General features: G+C 52.4%; 2 protein-coding genes across 10 annotated transcripts in view; one reads left to right on the top strand and one right to left on the bottom strand.

The window, feature by feature from the left end:
* ATG7 (autophagy related 7) overlaps window positions 1-14426 on the top strand; it is a 272173-nt gene extending 257747 nt beyond the window's left edge. For 2 of the 5 annotated variants that reach the window (XM_037728835.1, XM_037728836.1), the window contains one exon: window positions 13850-14416. In XM_037728835.1, the coding sequence (XP_037584763.1) occupies window positions 13850-13885 (36 nt within the window). In that variant the 3' untranslated portion in view covers window positions 13886-14416. Of the gene's footprint in view, window positions 1-4714; window positions 7869-13849 lie in introns of those variants that run through there. The other 3 variants (XM_037728839.1, XM_037728838.1, XM_037728837.1) reach the window with 3 other exon arrangements.
* Window positions 6023-24193, bottom strand: part of VGLL4 (vestigial like family member 4) — a 166658-nt gene continuing 148487 nt past the window's right edge. For all 5 annotated transcript variants that reach the window (XM_017501468.2, XM_017501469.2, XM_017501467.2 and 2 more), the window contains 3 exons: window positions 14354-14576; window positions 9218-9341; window positions 6023-8755 (listed from right to left, as the gene is read on the bottom strand). In XM_017501468.2, coding sequence (XP_017356957.1) covers window positions 8484-8755; window positions 9218-9341; window positions 14354-14576 — 619 coding nt within the window. In that variant the 3' untranslated portion in view covers window positions 6023-8483. The remainder of the gene's footprint in view (window positions 8756-9217; window positions 9342-14353; window positions 14577-24193) is intronic.

Raw genomic sequence — 24193 nt, 5'->3', positions numbered from 1 at the left:
TTTTTTTTGGACAGTCTCACTGTCTGTTGTCTAGGCTGGAGTGCAGTGGTGCAATCACGGCTCACTGCAGCCTCTGCCTCCCGAGCTCACATCATCTTCCCATCTCCTGAGTTGCTGGGACTACAGACACATGCCGCCACACCTGGGTAATTCTAAAAAAATCGTAGAGAAAGGGTCTCCTTATGTTTCCCAGGCTAGTCTCGAACTCCGGGGCTCAAGTGATGCTCCCGCCTCAGCCACCCACAGTGCTGAGATGACAGGCGTGCCTGGCCTCTCTTCTTGGTCTCTAAGAGCTGTCTGTTACTGAGATGAGCCCTTCGTGGTATGCTGTGACGTTTTCTCCCAGGTTGCTGTGTGTCTTTTTGACTGTGTTTTTCCATGCACGTTGCATGCATGAGTTTTTGCAGATCCATTGTTTCCATTTTTTTGTTGTTTATGGATTTGGGATCATAGGCCTTCTCTACTCTCAGGCTATAATGAGCCCACCCGTGTTTGTATCTGGTATTCTATGGTTTTATTTTCTCTAACATTTTAATCTTCATCCCATTTGGAGTTGATTCTAATGTGTGGGGTGAGGCATGGAATCAATTTTCTCTTCTTCCAAGTGACTCTCTACTTCTTTTCATATCATTTATTGAAAAAGTCTATCTTTTCCTAATGAGCTGAGATGGCACTCCGCAGGCCTGCATCATTAAAATCTTGTATTTCCACATGTTCTTGGACACAGTCTTCTCTCGTTTCTACGCTCACTGTGTCCTGCTGGCCATCCGAGTGTTCCCATGCTCACGCACTCACTTTCTAGGGGGCTTCATGGCGTCTCCTCCTGCCCACGGTGGGGGCTTCTTGCCGCTCTTTTGTTCAGAGGGTTTCCTGGGTGTCTCTGCTTCCTGCTTTTCCACATAGCCTAGAACCAGCTCAGCTGGCTCCAGAAAACATTTGCTTATTTTTAAAAATTGAGACTTTGTTAATGTATTCACTTTGAGAAAACTGACATCTTTACGAATGCCAAAAACAACGGGTGTGGCTGTATCTACTCCAGTTTACGTCTTTCCCAGGTGAGATTCTTCTAGGACTGTTGCAGCTGTTTCATATGGATTCTGTACATCTGATGTTAGGTTTAGTCCCATGTGTTTATCTTTTTCATTGCTTTTATAATATATATTTTTTTATTTTTATAGAGACAGGGTCTTGCTGTATTGGCCAGGCTGGTCTTAAACTTCGGGCCTCAAACAATCCACTCCCCTCAACCTCCTAAAGTGTTGGGGTTACAGGCTGAGCCACTGTGTCTGGCCAGCATAATGGGTTCTTCTCTTTCAATTTTGTTTGTTTGTTTTTTTGAGACAGTCTCACTCTGTCACCCAGGGTGGAGTGTAGTGGCACGATCTCAGCTCACTGCAACCTCCACCTCCTGGGTTCCAGCCATTCTCCTTCCTCAGCCTCCTGAGTAGCTGGGATTACGGGTGCCCACCACCACACCCAGCTAACTATTTTTAGTAGAAATGTGGTGGGGTTTTTTTGTATTTTTGTATTTTTCATAGAGATGAGGTTTTGTTATGTTGGCTAGGCTGGTCTTGAACTCCTGAGCTCACGTGATCCACCCACCTCAGCCTCCCAAAGTGCTGGGATTACAGGCATGAGCCACCACACCCAGCCTCTTTCATTCTGTTTTGAACTAAATATTGTTTGTACTGCATGTGGTTATAATTGCTTATTGGTTTTAATTGGTTGTTGTCAATTTTATATCTTGCTTTTACCCCAATACTTTTTCATTTGTATTCATCTTAGCATTTATTTTATTGGGGTTTCCAGGTGTACTTGGATATTACCTACAAAAAGATCATTTGTCTTTTCCTTAGGTTTGAATGCTTTTACAGGTTTATATTACGTATTGCCAAATCTTGTAAATACAGTACCGATTCATACTCTTCTTGTGGCAGTGTTTAGCCATATCCTTGTCAGCACTGAATATTAACGTTTTTTTTTAATCTGCCAGTTTACTATAATTTTCATTCATTTAGAGGACATTCACTGTTCCTCTTCCCCACACCAGGTGGCCTGCCAAGGACTCAGCTCTGGTGAGGACACAGTAGGGCGCCTGCAGATCCAGTCCCACTCCAGTCCCTGTCCCTATCCCCAGGAGTCCTTGTTCTAGGTTGTTTCCTGAGGTTTCAAATGCAGACAGCTGCTGCCCTCTGAGCCCAGCCAATGGGACAAGGCCAGCGGAGAGCCCGTCTCTGCCTGAAGGATTCACTCTGGAAAATCCCCGAGTGGTTATGTAAAATCCATTGCCCGGCTCCCCGCTCTGTAGAACTGTGTCACAATAAGCCCTCTGGGTGTCTCACAGGATCCCCCGCACAGCTCGGGCACTGCCAGCAGCAATAGCCCCTCCAGTGCCTCAGTCTATCCAGGAGCCAGGGGTCAGCCAGGCACCCTCCAGGGCCAGTCCCAGGCCACCCAGTCCGAGTGTGGCCGAGCACCTATGCCTCTTAAAAATCTGGTAAAATGGATAAAGCCTCCTGAAAGTTCCTACTTTCTTTTCTTTTCTTTTCTTTTTTTTTTTTTTTTTGAGACGGAGTTTCGCTCTTGTTACCCAGGCTGGAGTGCAATGGCGCGATCTCGGCTCACCGCAAACCTCCGCCTCCTGGGTTCAGGCAATTCTCCTGCCTCAGCCTCCCGAGTAGCTGGGATTACAGGCACACACCACCATGCCCAGCTAATTTTTTGTATTTTTAGTAGAGACGGGGTTTCACCATGTTGACCAGGATGGTCTCGATCTCTTGGCCTCGTGATCCACCCGCCTCGGCCTCCCACAGTGCTGGGATTACAAACAGGCTTGAGCCACCGTGCCCGGCCGAAAGTTCCTACTTTCTTAAAAAGCCCAGCCCCCGCCCAGGCCCGAGTCCTTTTATGAACAACCCCATCCACCCATTTGCAGAGGGTACTGCTGCTGTTTGGCACTGACACTGCCCTGCTCAGGCTGGCAGCCCCCCAGGAGGCTGCTGGAGGTCCCAAGGACACGGCCCACAAGGCTCACCCTTTTCATTCTCCATCTTGTCCCATTATCCCCCACCTCAGCCCCCTCCTTGAGGTAGCCCACCCAGCGCTTTTCCACATGCCCTGTTCCCAGCACTGAAGCTTGCTTGCTGTGTGATCTCAGGCCAATTGCCTTAGCTCTCTGGGCTTGTTTCCATCTGCACCTCACAGGTAGATGTGAGGAGTAAGAGAGTATTCACAGCAGGTCTACATAGCACATGGCACAGAGTAGTCTCCATGAATGTGTGTTCATGGAGTGGGGGAGTGGAAGAATGGATGGATTGTGCTAGCAAAAACCCTCCAGGGGCTCAGTTTCTTCCACTTAGACCATCAGAACCCAGAAATCAGGGTGCTGACCCTAAATATAACCTGTTAGAAATGCAGCCACCCCGCCCTGCACTGCTCAGTCCCACCCTAGGGGAGTTTTCAGCCGCACTGAGGATGAGCTCTGTGGGGACCTGACCCAGAGAAAGGGACACTTGGCTGCTGGACCCCAGACCAGCCCTTCCACAGCCTGGCTGTGCGGGCATCTGGACTGACTTGACAGTCCCCTCCCAAGAGCTTAGTTGGGCCTCAGGGGAGACGGGGGCTGTGAGAGGGTTGCCCACCGCCCCTCAGCCTGGGAGCTGGGTCCTCAGAAGAGAGGAAATTTCCGTCTATTTATTTTCCACGTCCTTGACTTTGAAAGCCAAGCTGGTGTTGATATTTACCTTGGCCAGGCCTCCGTCTCCCCAGGCCAGCCTCGTGTAAACACACTGTTCCTTCTCTCAGCTCTGCTAGCACTGAGGTGGCCTTTTGCAACCAATTCTAGGAATTTTGAAAGTCTGAAGGCGTAGGTTCAGGGACTGGCCCTCCAGGGAGCCCAGGGTACCAGGAGCCCTCGGACCTGCTATGCTGGCCTTGGGCTCTCTCCTTGGGGGTTCACACCAGGGACTGCAGGGAGTGAATGGGCCTGGGCCCATGGAGGTGGGGTCTTGCTGGGCGTTCCTCAGTTCTCCTCACAGCCATAATGGGGCCTTCCGCTCCCCAGGTTCACAGCGAGGCTCAGAGGACAAATGTTGAGGGACCATGGCAGGCTCTGGCTATCTCCACTGCCCTGCTCCAGGCCACCTCCACCCTGGCTGGTGGGGAGGGCTTACTCTTGAGCATCAGCCAGCTCTCTAGCGTGAGTCGGCAGTGTGGGCAACTGGTCTACAGTTAGAGGGAAAGCAGAGCAGGTGCCCAGGGTGCAGCCTCCCAAGGCAGCACGTTCCCCCACCAGAAATCCCTGCCTGCAGGGAGTTTGCCTTCCAGAGGGCAGGTGGACTGCAAGGAGAACAAGCTGGCTTGGGGTGGGGTGAGTGCTGCAGAAGCCAGGGTGAGCAGGGGCTGGCAGGGTCAGGGACGGGCTGCCAAGTGCATGCAGGAGGTGAGCAGAGGCACATTGCCACTGCAAATCCCAGCCTGCCCCAGCCTCCGCTGTTGGTTCTGCCAGGTGGTTTACACACTAGTGAGGCCTTGGTCAAATGAAGTAACTTCTCTGAGATTTGGTTTCCTTGTAGAGAAATGGGGTGACAGTCCCTCAGACACAAGGGAGTGTTCTGCACATGGTAGCTGCCCTGACCGCTGTGGTTCTGAAGCATCAGTGTGCACCATGGGGCGGTGGGACAGCTCAGCTGAGCCTCTCCCCTTCTTCACGCAGATCTGGGACATGAGCGACGATGAGACTTTCTGAGCCGGCCCTGTGTGTGCGACTGACATCTCCCGGCGGCCTGCTGAGGAGCATCTGTCACCGGAGCAGGACTGCTGACCCTGGGCCTGGTGATTCTGAGCCCTGGGCCCCTCCAATCTCTCCGGTCTCCTCCTTTCCATACCCTGAGGACTGGGACCCCCTCCACTGCCCAGGAACAGCCAGTGTTCAGCATTGCTTGGGATTCACGATGCAGCCAGTTCAGAGCTAAATAATAACCTTGGCTTTGGCCTTGCTGTTGACCTGGGACTTGGTCCCTCCGTGCAGTTTTCTTTTCTTGTCAGTGTTTGATAGCCAAGCCCCCAGGATCCTTATCCCTCGGTCCCCAGGGGGTGGCCCAACACAGACCAAATGGGGAAGTAAGCAACCTGCTCTGCCCATGCGCCACAAACCCCACTGCAGGCTCCTCCTGTGGGGGCCCTGGGCATGGGTAGGGTGGGACCCTGTGACTGCACTGCAGCCTGGCCCTGGGGGAGGGGAAAGGGAAGGAGAGCTGAGCAGGGTGCGGGACTAAAGGGCCACACTCGTCCCAGTGACCCCAGATCTCCACCACGGATGGAGTGAGCCGCCCAGACAAGGCTTTCCTGCCTCCCGGCCTGTCCTCAGCTATGGGCATATAATCTGTGCCTGCCTGCCTGAGGCAGAGGAGTTTCTGCTGCTGCCTTGAGCTGGGGGAAGAGCCCAGGAATAGATCCTGGATGAAGCTCTTCCCATCCCTGCCCCTGTGAGCATGACAGGCCCAGAAGGCTGAGCCAGGGCTCCCTTCCTGCCCCAGCTGAGGAGGGGTCAGATGGCTCTACCATAATATTTTCCTCGTTATTCTGGGTGTGTGCAGCTGTGAGGCCCAGAGAGCAGGGTATGGAAATCCAGAGGAGGCCTAGGTGCCTCTGCCCACCCTGCCCCATCCCTGTTGTACTGGGACCGCAGACCCCTCCCTTCTAAGATGATGTAGAAGGCATCGTCCCTGGAGCAGTGTAGGAGCCAGAGGCTCCCTTCCTGCTATTTTATTTTTTCAGCTTTCATTCATCTTAGGCCCAGAACCAAAGTCAAAATTGAGTCTGGGCTGACCCTTAAAATAGTGGGATTTGGTATAGTAGATTTCAAATAAGGGCTTCTCCCGAAGTAGCCAGTCCAAGGTCCAGTGGCTGTCACTCAGCTCATGGGAGCTTCGTGGGGACACAGCCGGACAGGTGCAGGGCCCGAGTCCACCCCCCCAGCCCAGTGCTGAAACTCCAGGGTTGAAGAGCCACACGTACACTATGTAGTTTAAGAGCACTTTATTATTGTTCTTAAGGCTACTTTTAAGTACAAAAAAAGATGGCCTGCCAAACCTTTTTTTTTTCTTCTTCCAGGAAAAACAGGCCACAGAGAATGGTATATTACAGATTTACACACATGGAGAGAAGGTCAGAGCGCACGGTAGACGGCGCGGCTCTGGAAGAACTTCACGGAGCCCCTTCTTAGAGCAGGGAGGGGCTCTTTCTCAGTGAAATGTTTGGTTTTCTGCTGCCCCCTCTGCCCGAGGCCCCTCCAGGGTACCGCCTATCCCAGATAGGTCAGTGCGCCAGGGACCCAGCCGCCAGCACCGCTGACCCCCCCCCCCCCGAGTGACGCTCTTGTTCACTGACAAAGAGACCTGTCCCAGGAGTGTCCTCCACCGAGCCGGTCAGCAGTGGGATGTTTTCCTGTCACGACACTCAGTAGCCTGTAGCAATAACAAACTAGTGGCTAGTAATGCAGATGCAGTGTTCTCATAGAATAACTGTGTTCCTGCACTTTTACAGACGAATCTACGACAAAAAAAAGATCAACTTTTTTTTCCAAACAAAAAAATATGAATGATTACAATAGGAAAGGGAAAAATTAAATAGCTACATATCATTAACAAATTAATGTTCTTCAAAAAATACCTACAAATTTCTCTGTACATTCTTTACGCACAGCGTAATGATGGTCTTAAAATTACCTATATAAAAAAAGTGTTCTCAACGATTTTTCCTACAGAAAATATAGGGGCCTGAATGCCAAAGCCAAGCTTGGAAGCCCAGTAGAGTGGGAGTGAAATGTGTGCGGGGCGAGGAGAAGGGCTTTTCCTCCGCTTTCCAAAGGCCGGCAGCACCCTGTGCCTATAGCAAGAGCCACCCTCTGACCTTTTCAGCCAGTGCCCGGTTCCCAAATCCAACAGTGGAACTGTAAAACCAGGGCTCCTGCTGTGTACATGAGGCCATAAAGCCTTGCAGGGGAGGTGACCACGCCTGTGTCACCTGGTCAGGTGGCGGCTGCGTGAGCTTCTGGTGGGCCAGGTGGGACATAGCACACCCTGGTGGAGGGGATAGAAACGCTCATTGACCAAAAAGAGCAGCAGCTGTGACTTCCACAACTGTGTCTGTCATGCTTGATTCATCTAATTTCTAGTTAGTAACTATTAATATAGCGAATAATAAATGCAGTAATAACGGTATAAAGTCAGAGGAATGTATACTACCTTGGCCCCAGCGTACGAGGAAGCATAAGAAACACTATTATCACAGATTGTCAGTAATCTGCTGTTCAGCCAAGAGTCCAAAGGGAGCAGTTTCTGCATGTAGGGAATTTGGAAGACACAAACCCCACCTCCCCTGGGAGCTTATAACAAAGCAGACAGGGATGCAAAAATAAATGATGTCAGTCTGCAGCACAACTCCAGCATCCCACACCGCAGCTGACCACTGCTCATCGCGAGGGCCGGCCAGGAGCTGGCCTCCCGCACTACTTGTGAGTAAAGTGAATATCAAATACAAATCTTAGAGTACAACTGTACCAGCAGTAAGTATATCTAGGACTGTAACTGACAAAAATAAACTAATTCTGACAAGAAGATAGTATTAAGTTTTTGTTTACTGCCTATATAATTAATAGAAACCAGCTATTTTTTCTCCATTAAAACATGCATCACGTTTAAAGCACTATGGAATCCTCCAACCTCAGCTCTAGTCTAACAAACTGCAGTGTTCAGAGAAAGTAAAATGCCCGTGATTGGTAGAGTCTGCAGTCCAGTTGCAAGCACCTGAAATCTAGAGAGAGAAAGACCTATAACCTGTATGAGACTTCCCCTTCCAAAGCTGTATTGTCTAGATTTAAAAAAAAAAAAAAAACAGTAACAACAAACACAAATGGTCAGAAATGTCATCCTTAAACCCTTTGTTTTTCAGCAGTTTGCCCTCAGAGTTCTGGCATCACACACAAAGTTGGCAGGCAACTTTAGTCCTCCTCCAATAGTGCAAATCAGACACGACAGTTCTCTTCAAGTATACACACGCACACACACGGACCGAACCAAACACGCCGTGGAAGCTGAGCTGCACACACCCCGGTCTCAAGAAGCAAAGGAAAAAGCACAAAGCGTCTGAGTCACCAATTCATCATGGCTTGTGACTGAGAAAGCGCTGTGGAGTCCTGGCCCCGTCGGGGCAGCAGACCTGCATCAGAGGTTTCTTTGGTAACTGAGGCAGGAAGTAAGGATGCTACATTAGACAGATGTTCCACACGTAGTTCCTGCTGTCATGTTTGAGGGCCCCCCTATACGGATACCAAGCAAGTACAAAACAACAAAAATCCCAACAACATGGTTTTTGCGAATAAACCATCCCTTCCCCCCACCCTCCCCCCCTTTTTTTTTAAGCACTGTTCAAAGCTCAGGCAAACCATGCACATCCACGTGGTGTTGGAGGAGGCGCTCCCTTCAGGAGACCACGGAGGGGGAGTGACTGTGGCTGACCATGTGGGCAGAGGGGCTGGCGGGCTGGCCCCTTCGAGAGGCAGACTCAGGGCTGCTGGACGCTCCGTCCTTGGCCGCTTTGATCTGGAGCCACGTGTCACCCAGAGCTTTGGCAAAGTGGTCATCCACGGAGCCTGTGATGGACACAGAGTTGGGTGCTGGCTCAGGTTCCTTGTAGTTCTTGCCCAGGCTCCTGCGGAAATGCTCCTCCACCACGGGGTCACAGGTGGTGGTGGCTGCAGGCAAGCAGGAAGGCAGTCAGACACAGGTGGCTGCAGCACCCTCCCTCAGGCAGCCCAGAGCTGGACTGGCTGCCATGGTCAGTGTAGGTTCTGCAAACAGCCCACCTCCCCTAAGTCAGGCACTTAGGCAGGTCACTTCTCTGTAAAATGGTTATATACCATCTGCACTAGGCCAGAGTTTAAGTTCAAAAAGAGAACATAGCATTACATTTAAATAACATTAGCTGCTGCCCTCCCTGCAACTAGAGCATGATATTCTGGAGTGTGGGGGAGGGGGCAGCATGTTTCTCACACCCTTCCCACCCAAGCCATGCGCAATGCTAGGTACACACTGTATGTGCTCAAAAAATGCTCCTTTCGACCTCAGCAATAGCTGGGCTCAGGAACAAAGGATTTCAGCCAACAGCATAACAGAAGGGCTCTGCTGCCACTGGTGAGGAAGCCTGGGACACTCACCGCTCGGTGGCCTCCGGTAGCTGGCGGGGCCGGGCGCAGCACAACCACTGTGCACAACGGGGCAGTGCGAGAGGTTGCAGTTGCGGGCGCCGGCTGAGGCGCAGGTGATCACGGAGGGCCGGTTCTGTGGGGGGGGGGGGGGGGGGGGGGGGGGGGGGGGGGGGGGGGGGGGGGGGGGGGGGGGGGGGGGGGGGGGGTCAGCATGTGAGGACCACCACAGTGCCGGGCACCGCCCCTGGAGCCCTGCCTGACTGCATCCGCTACCTCCCGCCTCAACACTGGAGACCCGTTGCTAAACACAGCCAATCAACAGAGGGAGCGCAGCTCCAAGGGTGTGTGTAGTGGCCCTTGGTTTTGGCTGTTTGGATCAGTGAGGGTACAAAGGACAAAAGCTCAACTGTTGATTTGGTCTGTCCCCCTCTCTCAAATCTGCCTTGAGACAACAAACACTGGGCGTCCTGTGGACGGCAGAGGGTTGCAGGAGGGACCTCGCTCCTCCCGTTACTGTCCCCAGAGCCTTTCCCATCATGTCCACGGAGCCGTGGGTGTGCCTGAAGCCATCCAGGACACTTCAATGCACGGCAATTAATTGGAAGCATTTTGTTTGAGCCAAAGCCAGCTTGAGTTGGCTTCAGTGACGACCGACAAATCAGGACAGAGAGGGAACAGAGGAAATGCGCCTAAGTGTAGAAAGGCACACATCCCAGCCCAGCCCAATCTGCCCGGCGCACGACCGCACTCTCCTTCCTCATCACCCCCATGCTGTCTGCCTGGCAAACTCCCCTTTTCCTTCAGGCCCTGTTCAGATCTCTGTGAAGCCTTTCACTGGCTACTCCCTCCTTTCACTCCTGCTCCCCCAATCCACCAAAATTCAGCAAGTGCATCAGTCTGTCCAGGTGCTCCCACAAGACCATGCACACTAGGTAGTATGTCTAGCCCCCCAGCCTTGGTGCAGAATCTGGGGCAGAAAATACTTGTGAACTAAACAGCTTCCTCAGGTTCCCCCAGGAAAGGTATTTCCCGATACCAGCTGAGGACAAGGCAGAGGAATATGTGGGCTAAGTTCTAGGATGGCCAGTGAGGAGTTGGTTGAAATCACCCCACAGTGACCAATGGTGACAGCAGTGTCAGCCAGAGGGACGCCAGGCCTTGTCCTCCCCAGCTAGCCCTTTCCATTAAAGTCAGAGCAGTAGCTGGTATAAAGACACAAAAGGCTTGCATGCCAGTTCTCCTTGAGATGGCAGTTAATGGGAATGATGAAAATGGATTCTAGGATGAAAATGTGGATCTACAAAGATGAACTGGGATTAAACATAAGGGTCTGTGCTTAAGTCTAACAAAAAATTACACAAGCCAGGGTGGGGAGAGATGCGGCTTAGCAGCAGCAGACAAACCAAACATTCAGGGTTTCTTAGTAGCGCAACACTTTAGCATCAGGACAGAGCTGCCCAGAGGTCATAGGCCCTCTGTGGTGTGCACAGGTGGCGGTGCAGAGAACCCGTGCAGGTGGAGCTGGGCTGAATGTCCACGCTCTGCCTGTGGACCGTGCCTCAGGCGAGGGCCTTCACGGTGCTGAGCAGACAGGGTGGGAAAAGGGGTTGGAGACTGAGATGAGGCCTCAGCAGATTTCACACTGGGCTGACCACGGGGCAAGCAGCATCAAGAGAGCAGGATGCCCACCAAGACCTGGACACGAACAGAGCCGGGAGGAAGGAGGGCCCTGCCCCTGTCCAGCTCTCAGTGGGATGGCCAGGCTCTTCCTGAGCCCAGCTGCACCCATGACCTTGGGCTCCGGAAGACACCCTAGGGTCCTCCCAGTAAAACTCCCTTCCTTTTGTGCTCAGCTGGCTTGTTCTTTGCAGCAAGCATGTCCTGACCCATGCAAATGTGGGGAACTGGGGAGACGTTTCAAGTGGGGGAGGGCGAATCAAGGAAGATGAAGTGAGCTCACTGTCCAGCCTTTACGTCAGTCTATCCCAAGGCAGGAAAGGCCACTTCAAAAGAGACTGTGCCCCCTCTCTGGCAAGGGACCAGCAGGGCAGGCTGGCTGACTGGTATCAGGGTACCTTCAGGGCACCTGCTGACCTGAACTGGGTAAATCTCCTTAGCCTGTCACCTGCAGATGTGAAGATGCTCAGTGCCTGGGCATCCTCTCCTCCCACAACCCAGGCCACAGGGTGGCCCATGAGTTCTCCTGGGAGTGGCTCCACTGCCACCCCTTCCCACGTGGGGTCAGCCATCTTGCCCCTGCCTCTGTGGTTGAGTGCAGGCTGGGACTCGACCACCTAGAACAGGCCCCAGGCCTCCAGACGGTGAGCGTTTATGACATCTTGAGACCCCCCTCCCCTACACCAGTATTTTCCAGATGGGGAAAATGAAGACCAGAAACACCCTGCTGGAAGTTATGTTGCAGATTTGTGGCAGGGTCGGGATAAGCCCTGTTCTAACCCCTTCACCCACTGCCCCACCCACCTTCACTGTCCTCGGAGGCTACCCTGCAGGAGAGAGGTCCCACCTTTCCTATCTGAAAGCAACCCCCGAGGCTTGCTGTGTGAAGCTTTTTTTTGAGACAGGGTCTGACTCTGTTACCCAGGCTAGAGTGCAATGGTGGCGATCTTGGCTTACTGCAACCTCTGCCTCCCAGGTTCAATCGATTCTCCTGTCAGCCTCCCGAGTCGCTGGGATTACAGGTGCCTACCACAACACCTGGCTAATTTTTGTACTTTTAGTAGAGAAGAGGTTTCACCATGTTGGTCAGGCTGGTCTTGAACTCCTGACCTTAAGTGATCTGCCCACCTCGGCCTCCCAAAGTGCTGTCCTGTCCCGGTTCCCAGAGATCTGAGTTACAGTTTCCACTGCACATAAGAAGGCTTCCATGTGCACCCCACAGGGCTATAGCATGCGTTTTGCCCTGCTGTGGACACAGAGCTTTGCTGTCACCACAGGAAGCCCTCTCCCCACCGCCACTTCTCTGGCTCTGAGCTGCAGAATGACACCCAACAGACTCCCGGCAAAGGGTCTTGGAGCTGCTGCAGCGCAGGCAATGCAGCTGCTTGGTGTCCTCAGCAGGGCGCCTAAGCCCAGCTTGGGTTGGAGTGTGTGGCCCCGGCCCCACCATGCTACGGCAGGAAGGAGCCCCATGAATGGTCACAACATGAATGACGCACTGACAGCAGCCAAGGAGGGCAGGATTGACCCCCTCTTCCCCACCAACCCCAGCCTAAAATGACAGCTCTGGTTGGGCCCACTGTGCCCTTCCCAGGAAAACAGGCAGCCTGGGGTTCTGGCTCTGTCCTCAGTCCAAGCCAGGATCCTGCAAGGACACAGCTGGGGAGTCAAAGTTCTCCCTCCTAGGAAAGCTGCTCAGGAGCCCTGAGGCATGAGGAGGGGCCCTTGCCACATGTGCTGTGGGCAGCCAGGCCCATTCCAGGCTGAGGAGAAGGAGAGACAGGGTAAAGATAACCAGGCTGCTCTGTCCAGCAGTTCAGCTTCTGCAAAGCAACGGTTGACCGAAAACCAAGGGCAAGATTCTCAAAAGGCTTCCAGAGCTAGGGAAATAAATCATCCAAGAAAACACTAAGCCCGCCGAGGGCCACCCTGACCCTGCGGCCGAGACAGCGCACGGGGCACCAAGGCCCAGAGGCTGGACATGGGTGCTCTGAGATTACAGCTGAATCCTCCCCTCCATACCCCTGTCCTTCAGAGACTTCCCAACAGCAGTGGCAATGGCCGGAGAGCCAAGTTCCACCTGCACGATCCAGGCCATGGCTTGTGGCATCATTACAATACCTGTTGAGCTTCACAAAGCAGAAAGCATGTCCACTGCCCACCCCAGGTGCAGTGAGCGGGCCTGTGGGTCCCACTGCCCACACGCCTCTGCTCTGGCCCCTGCTGCTGCCCAGGAGTACAATCCTCTCTCCTCACATCCATTTTCCCAGCTAGACTGGGAGCTCCCTGTGGCCGTGACAGTGTCTACACACACCTCTGGCTGCCCAGAGCTCCACTCCACAGAGGGCTGATAAAACACTGAAATGAAAAGCAGTGGTAACTCGGCCCCAGGTTCCATCAGACACATCAGTGGTCTCTCCTGAAGACTAAAACGGAATGTGCTGGGAGCAAAGACTGCATCTTGCTTGACAGGCTTCTGGTACCCCCAGCACACAATAGGGTCTATGCCATTTTGTTAAATGAATGAATCGAAAAAGCAGGATTACCATGTCAGGCTCCAAGGCAGGATGGGCAACTGTTCTCAGCTTCACTGGGATTCCCAAGCACTAGAACCACCTCTCAACTCCCAGGGCCTCCCCACCCACAGTTGTAACAGATCCCTGCTCAGAGGGAAGCCCTGGGGGTGCTGCAGGGACACAGAGGCCCTCACAGCTGAATGCACAGAGCTGCAGGCACTCCCTTGGGGCCCAGCACCATCCTCTCTGTCAGCCTTAAGAAAATGCTGATTACTGACTAAGGACCTATTAGGTCGCAGGCCCAGGGGGTTCAGAGAGCTCAGGCAGGGTTCGGAGCCTGCCGCCTCCTATACATTTCCCCAGGAACCCCAATTTTAAAAAGATTGGTTTCTACCAAGCAAACTGTGTTTACTAAGTCATCATTTAATTCCCTATGTTCCTTTAATAGAAAAAAAATCCGTATGTGCCAATCATAGGCTTCTGACCGGCATGGGCTCACAACCCTGTTAGCATCAACTGTGCAGGACCTCAGCTCAAGGCAAAGAAAGCAACCTGACAATTCCCTTCATCCGAGTGACCTTCTAATGGAGAAACATAGGACTCCCATGAGGATGAGTACACTGACCCTAAGAAAAACAGGCCTGCCACAGAAGACTGCGGTGAAAACACCTCCGTGCACCACCTGTACTGTGGAAGGAAAGAGATGAAGCCCCAGTGACACTGACCTTGTCCGAGGCCGTGAGTGCTAAGAAAGGCCCGGGCAGGTCTGGGTAGGAAGTAAAAGGAGAAGAGGAGGACTCCTGTTCTGCTGTCCATTGTCCTAAGTGCATAACAGAAGCTAAGGGTGGCATCCCTCACTACTGCCCTCGGGGTCCTCTGCTCGGGACTCTCCATGCAGCTTAGTCCCCAGGCCCCTGGACTCCCCCAGCCACCCTCCCGGACAGAGGCCCACCTGCTGCCGCTCCCCTGGGGTCAGTGTGGGTGAGAGGCCGGCCTGCCTGCCAGCGTCCAGGCTGTTCTTGGTCAGTGCGAGGGGCTGCTCCAGGCCAAGGCTGGGGAGGGACGTGTACAGGTGGCTGCCGTGCAGGCTCACAGTAGGAGCCACGGCGCGCTCGATGGGGCTGCGGCTCCGCTCCCGTGGGTCTTTGCGGCAGTCTCCATTGGCAGTCTTGTTCCTGAAAAAGAGGAATGAACGCTCAGAGGAGAATCCCTGGCAATTTTCTGAAAGGCAAAAGGGAGAGTGTCTGTGTGCCAGGCCCTCCATGTCACTTGTTTTTTTACCCTGAAGCTCAGGTTGCATGGTCCGGGAGCACAGTGAACAGCCAGCTGCCAGCCCCGGTCAGCCCAACACCAAAGCCTTTGGGTGCGGGGGGTGCTGCTGCCAGTGGAGCCCAAAGCCAGCTCCACAGAAGATGGAGCCCCCAACTCTCTGTTCACTTCTATAATAATTCTATAATTCTATAATAATCTCCACTCCCTTGGAGCATGGAGAGCTGGAGGCCAAGCTGGTTTGATAAGGACCTGCCATTTAGACAGGACGGAGACACTGACGATCCAGTCACCAGCTGCACCCTACACGCCAGGCCCTGTTCTAAGCCTCCGTGGTACTGCTTACCCATCTTCCCAACAGCACTAAGCAGGCAATGCCATCATCACCTGCTTTCCAGACGAGAACTCCGAGAAGTCAGACTGGTGGAATAACCAGCTCAGGCTGCTCGCCAACACGTGGCAGCATCTGCCCTGGTGCTCCTGGTACACTACTCTCCGGTCAGGAGAACAGGGAGAGCCAGTGCACAGCTCTCCCGTCCAGGACCCACCAGCAAGAGTGACCTGCTTCCAGAAGGTCCATCACTAGCCCCGGGCATGTGCTGAGCACTCAGGCGATGCCACATGGAATCCAGGTGAGACAGTAGGCACTGCCTCCATCCGATGTGTTAGTCTGAAGGTGTTGTGATGTGTTTTGTCTATTAGACACTGACCCCCCCACACAAGTAAGGCACAGCCAGCCCTGGTCCATCCTCCCCACTTTACAGCACTAAGCAGGCAATGCCACCACCTCCCCCTTTCCAGATGAGAACCCCAAGACTCAGACGGGTGAACAACCAGCTCAGGCTGCTAGCCGACCCGTGGCAGCATCTGCTCTGATGCCACAGATTTTAGGGGTCCTACAATTCCCTCTGCCTTGGGTCTTGCCCCTTGAATCCACCACGTCCTCCACTGACAGAGTAATCTTTTTCCATAATAAGCTGGTCTTTTCGAGAAAAATGTGTGAATCATGATTTCAGTGAATTTTCTTTAAGGAACAAAGTATTTTCAGAGTCTGCAGGCAGTCACCTGTCTTCAGCAGAAAAGCCTGAGCTTGCCCTGGTGAAGAACAGCCACAGCCCCGCTCCCGGACTGGCTGAATATGTCACACACACACACACACACACACACACACACACACACACACACACACACACGCGCATGTGACAGTCATACCTTTCTGATATTGTAGATTAACTTGCAGTTGTAAGAAACAACATGGACCATCCCATGCACCCTTGACCCTGACTCCCCCGATAGTGATGTCTTGTAAAATTCAGTGAATTTTCTTTAAGGAACAAAGTATTTTCAGAGTCTGCAGGCAGTCACCTGTCTTCAGCAGAAAAGCCTGAGCTTGCCCTGGTGAAGAAGCCCCGCTCCCGGACTGGCTGAATATGTCACACACACACACACACACACACACACACACACACACACACACACACACACACACACACGCGCATGTGACAGTCATACCTTTCTGATATTGTAGATTAACTTGCAGTTGTAAGAAACAACATGGACCATCCCATGCACCCTTGACCCTGACTCCCCCGATAGTGATGTCTTGTAAAATACAGTACAATATCACAACCAGGATATTGACAATGAGACAACTACCAGCCTTATTCAGATTTTCTGCTTTGCTTATATCCATTCCAGAGCAGCCTCTTTATAAGGCAAATCCAACCACATCCAGTCCTTAGTAAACGTTTTTAGCAGCTCAGCACTGGCTATGGTGGCCTCTGGCCCTGGCCACCTTCCCATCCTCACTTCTGGCTCCACACCTCCAAATGTTGTGCTCCATAGTTCCAACCGTCTATATGCCATTGCTCAAATAAGACACAGCCACTCTATGCCTCTGTGGCTGTGTACATGTGGTGCTGCTCCAGCCTCCCTCCTCCCTGGTCCTGCACTACCAACCACAGCTGCAGTGTTCTGAATCCCGAAGCGCCCCGTGCAAACCTTGAATATAGAACCCATTACCCACCGTCAATGGTCTCTTCATCTAGGCACCCGCCCCTCCCCACACGCAGGAGCCTCCGAGGGTGCTAGCTGAGTCCCACCTATCTCATTACCCTTGCTGCCTTCGGTGCAGAGTGACTTAGTGAGTGAATGAAGAGAAACTGCACATGGGTGACGGGATAAGAAAGGCAGGTATTATGGAGGGGAACTGTGGATGGGCAGAGTGGTGGAGAGCTGGAGGGCTGAGGACTCAACTGGAAGTGTGTCCAAGCCTTCAGATGGACTCTGCAGCCCAATTGGTGAGCTGTTAAGGGCTCAGCAGAAGCACGAGAGGGCCTGAGTGCAGCCTCGGCTGTGACGTCATGATGTCACTGTGCCATCTCTAGCACGGGGCACACACTCAGCTTGCCACTTAGTGCCCCTGAGGCATTCCGAGCCTCGGCGTCCTCATGCAACCATGTGGTCATAGTAAGATCCACCCACAGGGCTCTAAATGAGGGATGAACAGCACCACAAATGAAAACAATCATGGCGCGCACTGCAACCATCAGTGAGTGCTACGAGAACCCCAGCAGTCCTAAGCCACGTATACTGATTATAGGGTGCGTAGCTGGACAGGACCCAGCATTCCTTTACGCAGTTTTTTTTTTTTTTTTTCTTTTATTCTCTGGCTGATGACACAAAATGTCTTAAAAGCAATTAGGGAATAAACGTTCAGCCCATTAAGACAAACACGGAAGACAACGTTCTGGCCAGAGTCTAGACAGTAGGTTTCACCTGTGCCACACACACCCTGGCAATTTTCCAAACATTAAAAAAATAATAATAATAAAGTTTATACTGAAACCAGCCTGTCCATATGTCATCTGTCTGTGGCGATTCAGAAGACAGCACAGGTTTCTGCAATGAATGCTTCAAGGGTTACGATCCCAGACGTCACTGAAGAACCTTCCACTGAACGGACAAGCAAGCCTGAGATCCTCTGGCTTCTACCTAAACAGGGCTTTGGTTCCTGAACACTCAGTTCATCCGTGTCACCACACACACTCACGTTCAGCATCCCGCTCCCTTCTAAATTCAGATAAAGATACAATTTCTTTTTTAACATGAGTGAATGTCTTCCCTGCTGATGCTTCCCTGGGCTACCTCATGAAGAGCACAGACCTGGGGGCTCAGGTCATGGATTCATGAGCGCCTCAGACACAGTCTGTCTCTCAATTTAGACTTCTGTTTATTCAACCAGTGCTAGCTGCATCCTTCTTCTGTGGAGTTTACAGAAAGGAAGCCACAGCCCTGCCTTCTCATGGGCCTACAATCTAGCAGGGACAGAAGGGCCCGGGAGGAGCTGCAGCTCCCCAGCTCCAGGTGAGGTGGCGCCGCCATGGGAGCTGGCACAGGGCTGCAGAAGTCCAAGGATGAAGACACCCCCGGGTGGTAAGGAGGAGCAGCCTGAAGCTCAGGCAGTGTCTGTCCACAGCCAAAACCAAGGTCGTGGTACATAAGGCGTTGCCCACCCCTCGCACCTTACGTCCTGGGGCACAGCACCGTCACATGGATGACTCAGCTGCACCTCAGGAAATCCAAGCATGACTATGAGACTACATTACAGAGGAGAGGGATGCCAGGGCCACCAGCTGCCAGGGCAGAGGTGAGGATGGGGCAGCCTGCACCTAAATCTGTGCTCCCACGGCCCCGCTGTGCGCCCACCCTACGCAAGGCAGTGGGGAGAAGGGGACTTCCAGGCACACTAACCAGAAAGACAGTCCATGGGACACACTGCAGTGGGCACCACAGTCAGACAAAGACGCTGAAAACACAGCGAGACAAGGCCCAGAGAACTGGCTGGTTAATTTTAGTAAAATTATACATTACTCACATTTCCAGCTCATTTTCCTGGTTCCCAGAGCTTCAAGACAGACATTGTTTTCTAGGCCCCACTCCCCCGGGTGAATCACCTCCAGGCCACTGCTTCCCAGGCGTCACATGCTCTCGGGGATGGCAGAAAACCGCATGCATCCTGCCCGGGAGATGAAGGTCGCCTCCGCTCCTGGTCAGGACTGTGCCTGGGAGAGCACAACCGCGGCACCCAAAGGATTCTGAGTGGCTCTGCAGCAGGCCCATCAGAGCTGCTGAGGCTGCACGGCACCCAGCCCTGCCCCGGGCCTCACGCCCATCCTAGGTGGGCACTTCCACTGCCGCTGCCTCGGAGAGAAAGATGGAAAGAGGAAGGAGGGAGAGAGAAGCCTCCAACACTATCATCCAGGACAGGGTTTTCTGAGGACTGAAGGCCACCTGCTCTCCAAGCTGAGAAGCCAAGAATGTCTACAGCGTTTGCGGAAAAGTTAACCAGATTCTAAGCAGTAGCAAGGAAAGAATCCATCATGTGAAAAGTGTTCTTCATCTGTTTGATACTCATTAACATGAGTTTCCTACCCTTCAACAAACATGCTCCGGGCTGCTCAGCCCACTTAGCCCCATCACCTGGCGCTCTGAGCCTGCCCTGAGCTGCATTCACCATGAACCACCATGAGCTACACTGATCTGAGTTCTTCTAGCTGAAAAGGAGGTATGGGCACAGGACATTTTGAGGATATATTCTGGGGTCCCCGAAGGCCCCTGGGCACCATGGCAGGGCAGGGGCTCCCACCCGGTGAAAGAGGCAAGACCCAGGCCAGCCTCTGGCCCAGGCCTCCCATAAAACAACACCCTGAGGTGGCAGAGCAACCCGTCCCCATGCCAGGCCTCACTCGGCAGGAGAAGACTGAAGGCTGTGCGGTGACATCCCCCAAGCACCAGAGTCTAGGTGGAGATTCAAAGGAAGAGGGACTGGGGAGGTGGGAGGCAGGGGCGGCACATAGCACCGTCTCCAGCCCTTTCCTCCTCTCCCTCTCCCCACAGCAGTTACAGGAGAATCTGAGCTCTGAGAACTGACAGGACAGCCAGACGCTAACATGGTACATCATCATGAGGTTGCTGGCTGGGCATGGTGGTATGCACCTGTGTTCCCAGCTACCTCGAGGCTGAGATGGGAGGATCGCTTGGGCCCAGGAAGTAGAGGCTTCAGTGAGCCATGATCACGCCACTGCACTTTAGCCTAGGTAACAGAGCGAGACCCTGTCTTTAAATAAGGTTGCTAGCACATCTTTAATCTTAAAAAGCTTCCTCCAAAATAGACTTAATGCCACTGAACAGTGCACTTAAACCTGGTTAAGGTGGTCAGCTGTGTGCTATGCTAATTTCCCACAATTTTTAAAATAATAACATTTTAAATGAATAATATAGAAAGAACTTCCTCCTGGCTGGGCGTGGTGGCTCAGGCCTGTCATCCCAGCACTTGGGAGGCCTAGGCAGGTGGATCACAAGGTTAGGAGTTCAAGACCAGCCTGGCCAAGATGGTGAAACCCTGTCTCTACTAAACATACAAAAAAATTAGCTGGGCTTGGTGGCATGTGCCTGTAGTCCTAGCTACTCAGGAGGCTGAGGCACGAGAATCGCTTGAACCAGGGAGGCGGAAGTTGCAGTGAGCCGAGATGGCACCACTGCACTCTAGCCTGGGTGACAGAGTGAGACTCCGTCTCAAAAAAAAAAAGGCAAGAACTTCCTCCCAACCTTTACCTGGTACCCCCTGGGGTTTCTGATGTGAACAAGGCAGGTCAGTACCATCCCAGTTCTACAGAGAGATGGCCAGGATGGAGAAGATGAAGGCTTTGCCTACACATGCTGCCTACCACAGACATCAGCCCTGTGGCATCAGTCACTCAGGGTCCTCACACCAGGCCACCCAGAGACTCTCCAACACCTCCCAGCTCCGCCCCAAGTTTCCAGGATGCCTTTCCGACCCACCAGCTCCATTTCTACCCGGCTTCCCAGGCAACTCCAGAGACGCAGGAAAGCAGCAGTTCGGAGATGCCTGCTGCCAAAGCCTGTCCCCAGACAGTCCCGCCGTGCTACTTTCTCAATCAGTAAACTCCTGCCGCACAGCTCCCAGGGGACCCCAGCCCCTGGCTGAACCGTGCACTCCTGGGGGGGCCGACACTGCAGCCCCCACATCCTAGTCTCAGCTCAGCACGGGTGACCACTGTCCACCAAATAAATGAATCATTAAGGTACACATATCATGTGTGAGTCCAGTTAACAGTATTTGTGGCAAATGACAAGGGAGTTAAGGACATTTCGGAGAAAATGACTGGTGGAAAAGACTTTTCTCTGAAAAGCAGCATTTAAGGAACATTTAAATCTTGGGGATAAACAGTGGTTAGACATTTTCTCCCTTCAGTTCCTTTCTCCAGCTTCTGCTGTCCTCCCGGCCTGCTCCCCACTTCTAAATGTCCCCAAGGTCATCCAAAGTGCCCCACAACACATGCAAAGGAATGAACTCATCACTGTGGCTTCTCTCCTCTTGTGAGGGGGAGAATTCACTGCTTCCCAGAAGGCAATAAGGCACTTGGGTGTGTGTCCAAGACATCCTGGTCAAGCCGTGTCACTCTTCTGTGCCAATTTTAGCTGGGAAGTGGGGATGGTGGTTGCAAAGGAAGGCCTGGGTGAAGATGATGTTTGCAGAGGTGGCGGCGGCTGAGGCAGACACCCTCCTAGGTACAAATGGCAACAAGTGTGTCGTGGGCAGGAAAAAGCTAGGAAACACCAGCGTTCGGACTGTCCCAAAGACAGAGATGACCTTGAGACTGCTGGCTTCAACAGTAGGCCCATCCTCACCAGCAGGGACACAGGGCAGAGACTGTCTCTGCCTTTACGCGTCAGCCAACTACTGCCATCACTTAAGACTGCTTAATAATTGAGAAAAAGCCACCAGAATATCAAGGGAATCAAACCTGTGTGTGAATGTCACCAGTCAGCTGATCACATCACTGCCGCAACCATTCGTCCACATAATGTTTCCCTCGTTCACTCCGCACAAAGGGGCCAGGTGCAATGACTCACACCTGTAATCCCAGCACTTTGAGAGGCCAAGGCAGGTGGATTTCTTGAGCCCAGGAGTTCGAGACCAGCCTGGGCAACATGGCAAAATCAGTCTCTATAAAAAATACAAAAATGAGCTGGGCATCGTGGCAGGACCTGTAATCCCAGATACTCGGGAGGACGGCTGGAGCTGGGAAGTTAAGGCAGAGTGAACCATGATGGAGCCACTGCACTCCAGCCTGGGCAGAGGGTGAGACCTGTCTCAGAAAATAAAAACAAAACACTCCCCACAGAGGTAGTGTCCCTCTTTTTGCTGGTTCATATTTCAGAAATCAACTCCATGGACCAGGCGACACAGAACTCATTTGCTCCACGTATCTGGAGACAGCGGTGGCCTGCGGTCCCAGCATGAGATGCGTATTGGCCGGGCACAGCGGCTCACGCCTGTAATCCCAGCACTTTGGAAGGCCGAGACCGGAAGATGGCTTTAGCCCAGGAGTTTGAGACCAGCCTGGGCAACATGGCAAAACCCTGTCTCTACTAAAAATACAAACATTATCCAGGTGTGGTATCATGTTACCTGTGGCCCCAGCTACTCGGGAAGCTGAGGTGAAGGCTCACCTGAGCCCAGGGGGTGGAGGTTGCAGTCAGCCAAGATCTGCACCACCGTACTCCAGCCTGGGTGACAGAGTGAGACCCTGTCTCAAAAAAAAAAAAGTTGGGGAATCTCTTAAGTCAGTGATTTACGTTGATGATCTTTCTTATCATCAGCAGCTCTCATTTATTGAAGGTAACATGCTCAATCATATGCTAGACCTTATCTTACTAAATTCACTGCCCCACTGCAAAATAAGTATCATCACCCCCATTTTACAAATAAGTAAACTGAGCTTTAGAGAAGCTAAGTAACTTTCTAAGTTTATAAAACTCATACAATGATTCCAGTATATATTGGACTGGCTCCAAAGCCTTTCCATTTTCCAGGAGGAAGGAAAATACAAAGATCAGTGTACCCGCCACTCAGAAGTAGCAAATGAAAATGCACTCTCATATTTGCTTCAGGCCTTTTCTTTCCTCTAGTCAGGACGAAAGCAGCAGAACATGCAGACGCATGAGGTTCCTCCTCCAGGCCCTCCTCAGTCCCATTCCCCTCTCTTCATCCCCAGGGACATCCTCTGCTGCAGATTTGGCTACCTGGCTAGCTGTCATCCTCTTGCCACACTGGATGTGTCTGGAGGTAATCCACAGCATGCATCACATCCCAGCATGCCAGCCACTCATGTGGTCTTGGTGCTCTACCCATGTTCTGACACAGAAGCCGGGCTTATCCATGTTATTTGCCTGCTCCATGGTATTCCTCACACGAATACACCACTGCGTACATACATACCCATTCCGCTACAGACCAGCGCCTGGGCACTCTTTGGTTTTTCCTTAGAAAAACAGCCCCACCAGCCAGGCGTGTTGGCTCATACCTATAATCCCAGCACTTTGGAAGCCCAAGGCTCCCAAAAGGATCACCTGGGGTCAGGAGTTTGAGACCAGCCTGACCAACATGGCGAAACCCCTCTCTAGTAAAAATATAAAAATTAGCCAGGTGTGGTGGTGTGCACCTGTAATCCCAGCTACCTGGGAGGCTGAGTCAGAAGAATCGCTTGAATTTGGGAGGCGGAGGTTGTAGTGAGCAGAGATTGAGCTATTGCACTCCAGCCTGGGTGAAAGAGCAAGACTGTCTCAAATTAAAAAAAAGAAAAGAAGGAAGGCGGCCCCATAGTGATTTAAGTCCTCAGACATGCCTCCTGTTGCTGGGGACCAGGGCTTCTGACATTCTCTCAGGTCAGTATCTGCAGGTCATGCTGCTGCTGTTGAGCACACCACCTTCAACTTCTACAGATGTGGCTAGAGCCTTCCAAAGGCAGCCATTCACTTCGCTGTCTCTCCGGTGGCCATGGCTGACCACTGCTAAGTGTGTCCTCAGTGACATCTGCCTTGGTTGCCTGTGGATTTCTGCCATTCTCCTTCTTGTTTTAATTTGCATTTCCACAGTTAGCAGTGCAGTCGACCATCTTTTCATGCATTGACTATTCTACTTTATTCTGTGAATTGCCTTTAATTTCTGTAATGGGTTGAATTGTGTCCCCTGAAAAGACATTGAAGTCCTAACCCCTAGGATCTCTCAGTGTGAACTTATTTGAAATAGAATCTTTACAGAAGACCAAGTAAGCTATGGTTATGAGGGTGTGCTCTCATCCAATATAACTGGTGCCCTATTAGGAAACACTGGAGATCTGGATACGGTGACAGACACATACGGAGGGAAGATGATGTGAAGACAGGGAGAAGGCTGTCATCGACAAGCCACAGGACACCAGAGGCCACCAGCAGCTGAGAGAGGCCAGCACAGACGCTCCCCATAGCCCTCAGGAGCCAGCCCTGCCGACACCTTGCTCTCAGGCGTCCAGCCTGCAGGAACGGTGAGACAATACATTTTGGTTACCTTAAGGCACCCAGTTTGTGGCCCTGTGTTATGGCAGCCCTAGCAAACTAATACAATTTCCAGGCCGTACCCACCTGCTGCCTTGCTTTCCATGGCTTTAGATATTCA

The sequence above is a fragment of the Cebus imitator genome, unplaced genomic scaffold (genome assembly GCF_001604975.1).
Source record: "Cebus imitator isolate Cc_AM_T3 unplaced genomic scaffold, Cebus_imitator-1.0 Scaffold281, whole genome shotgun sequence".
NCBI lineage: Eukaryota > Metazoa > Chordata > Mammalia > Primates > Cebidae > Cebus > Cebus imitator.
This window is presented reverse-complemented; position numbering and strand designations above follow the sequence as displayed.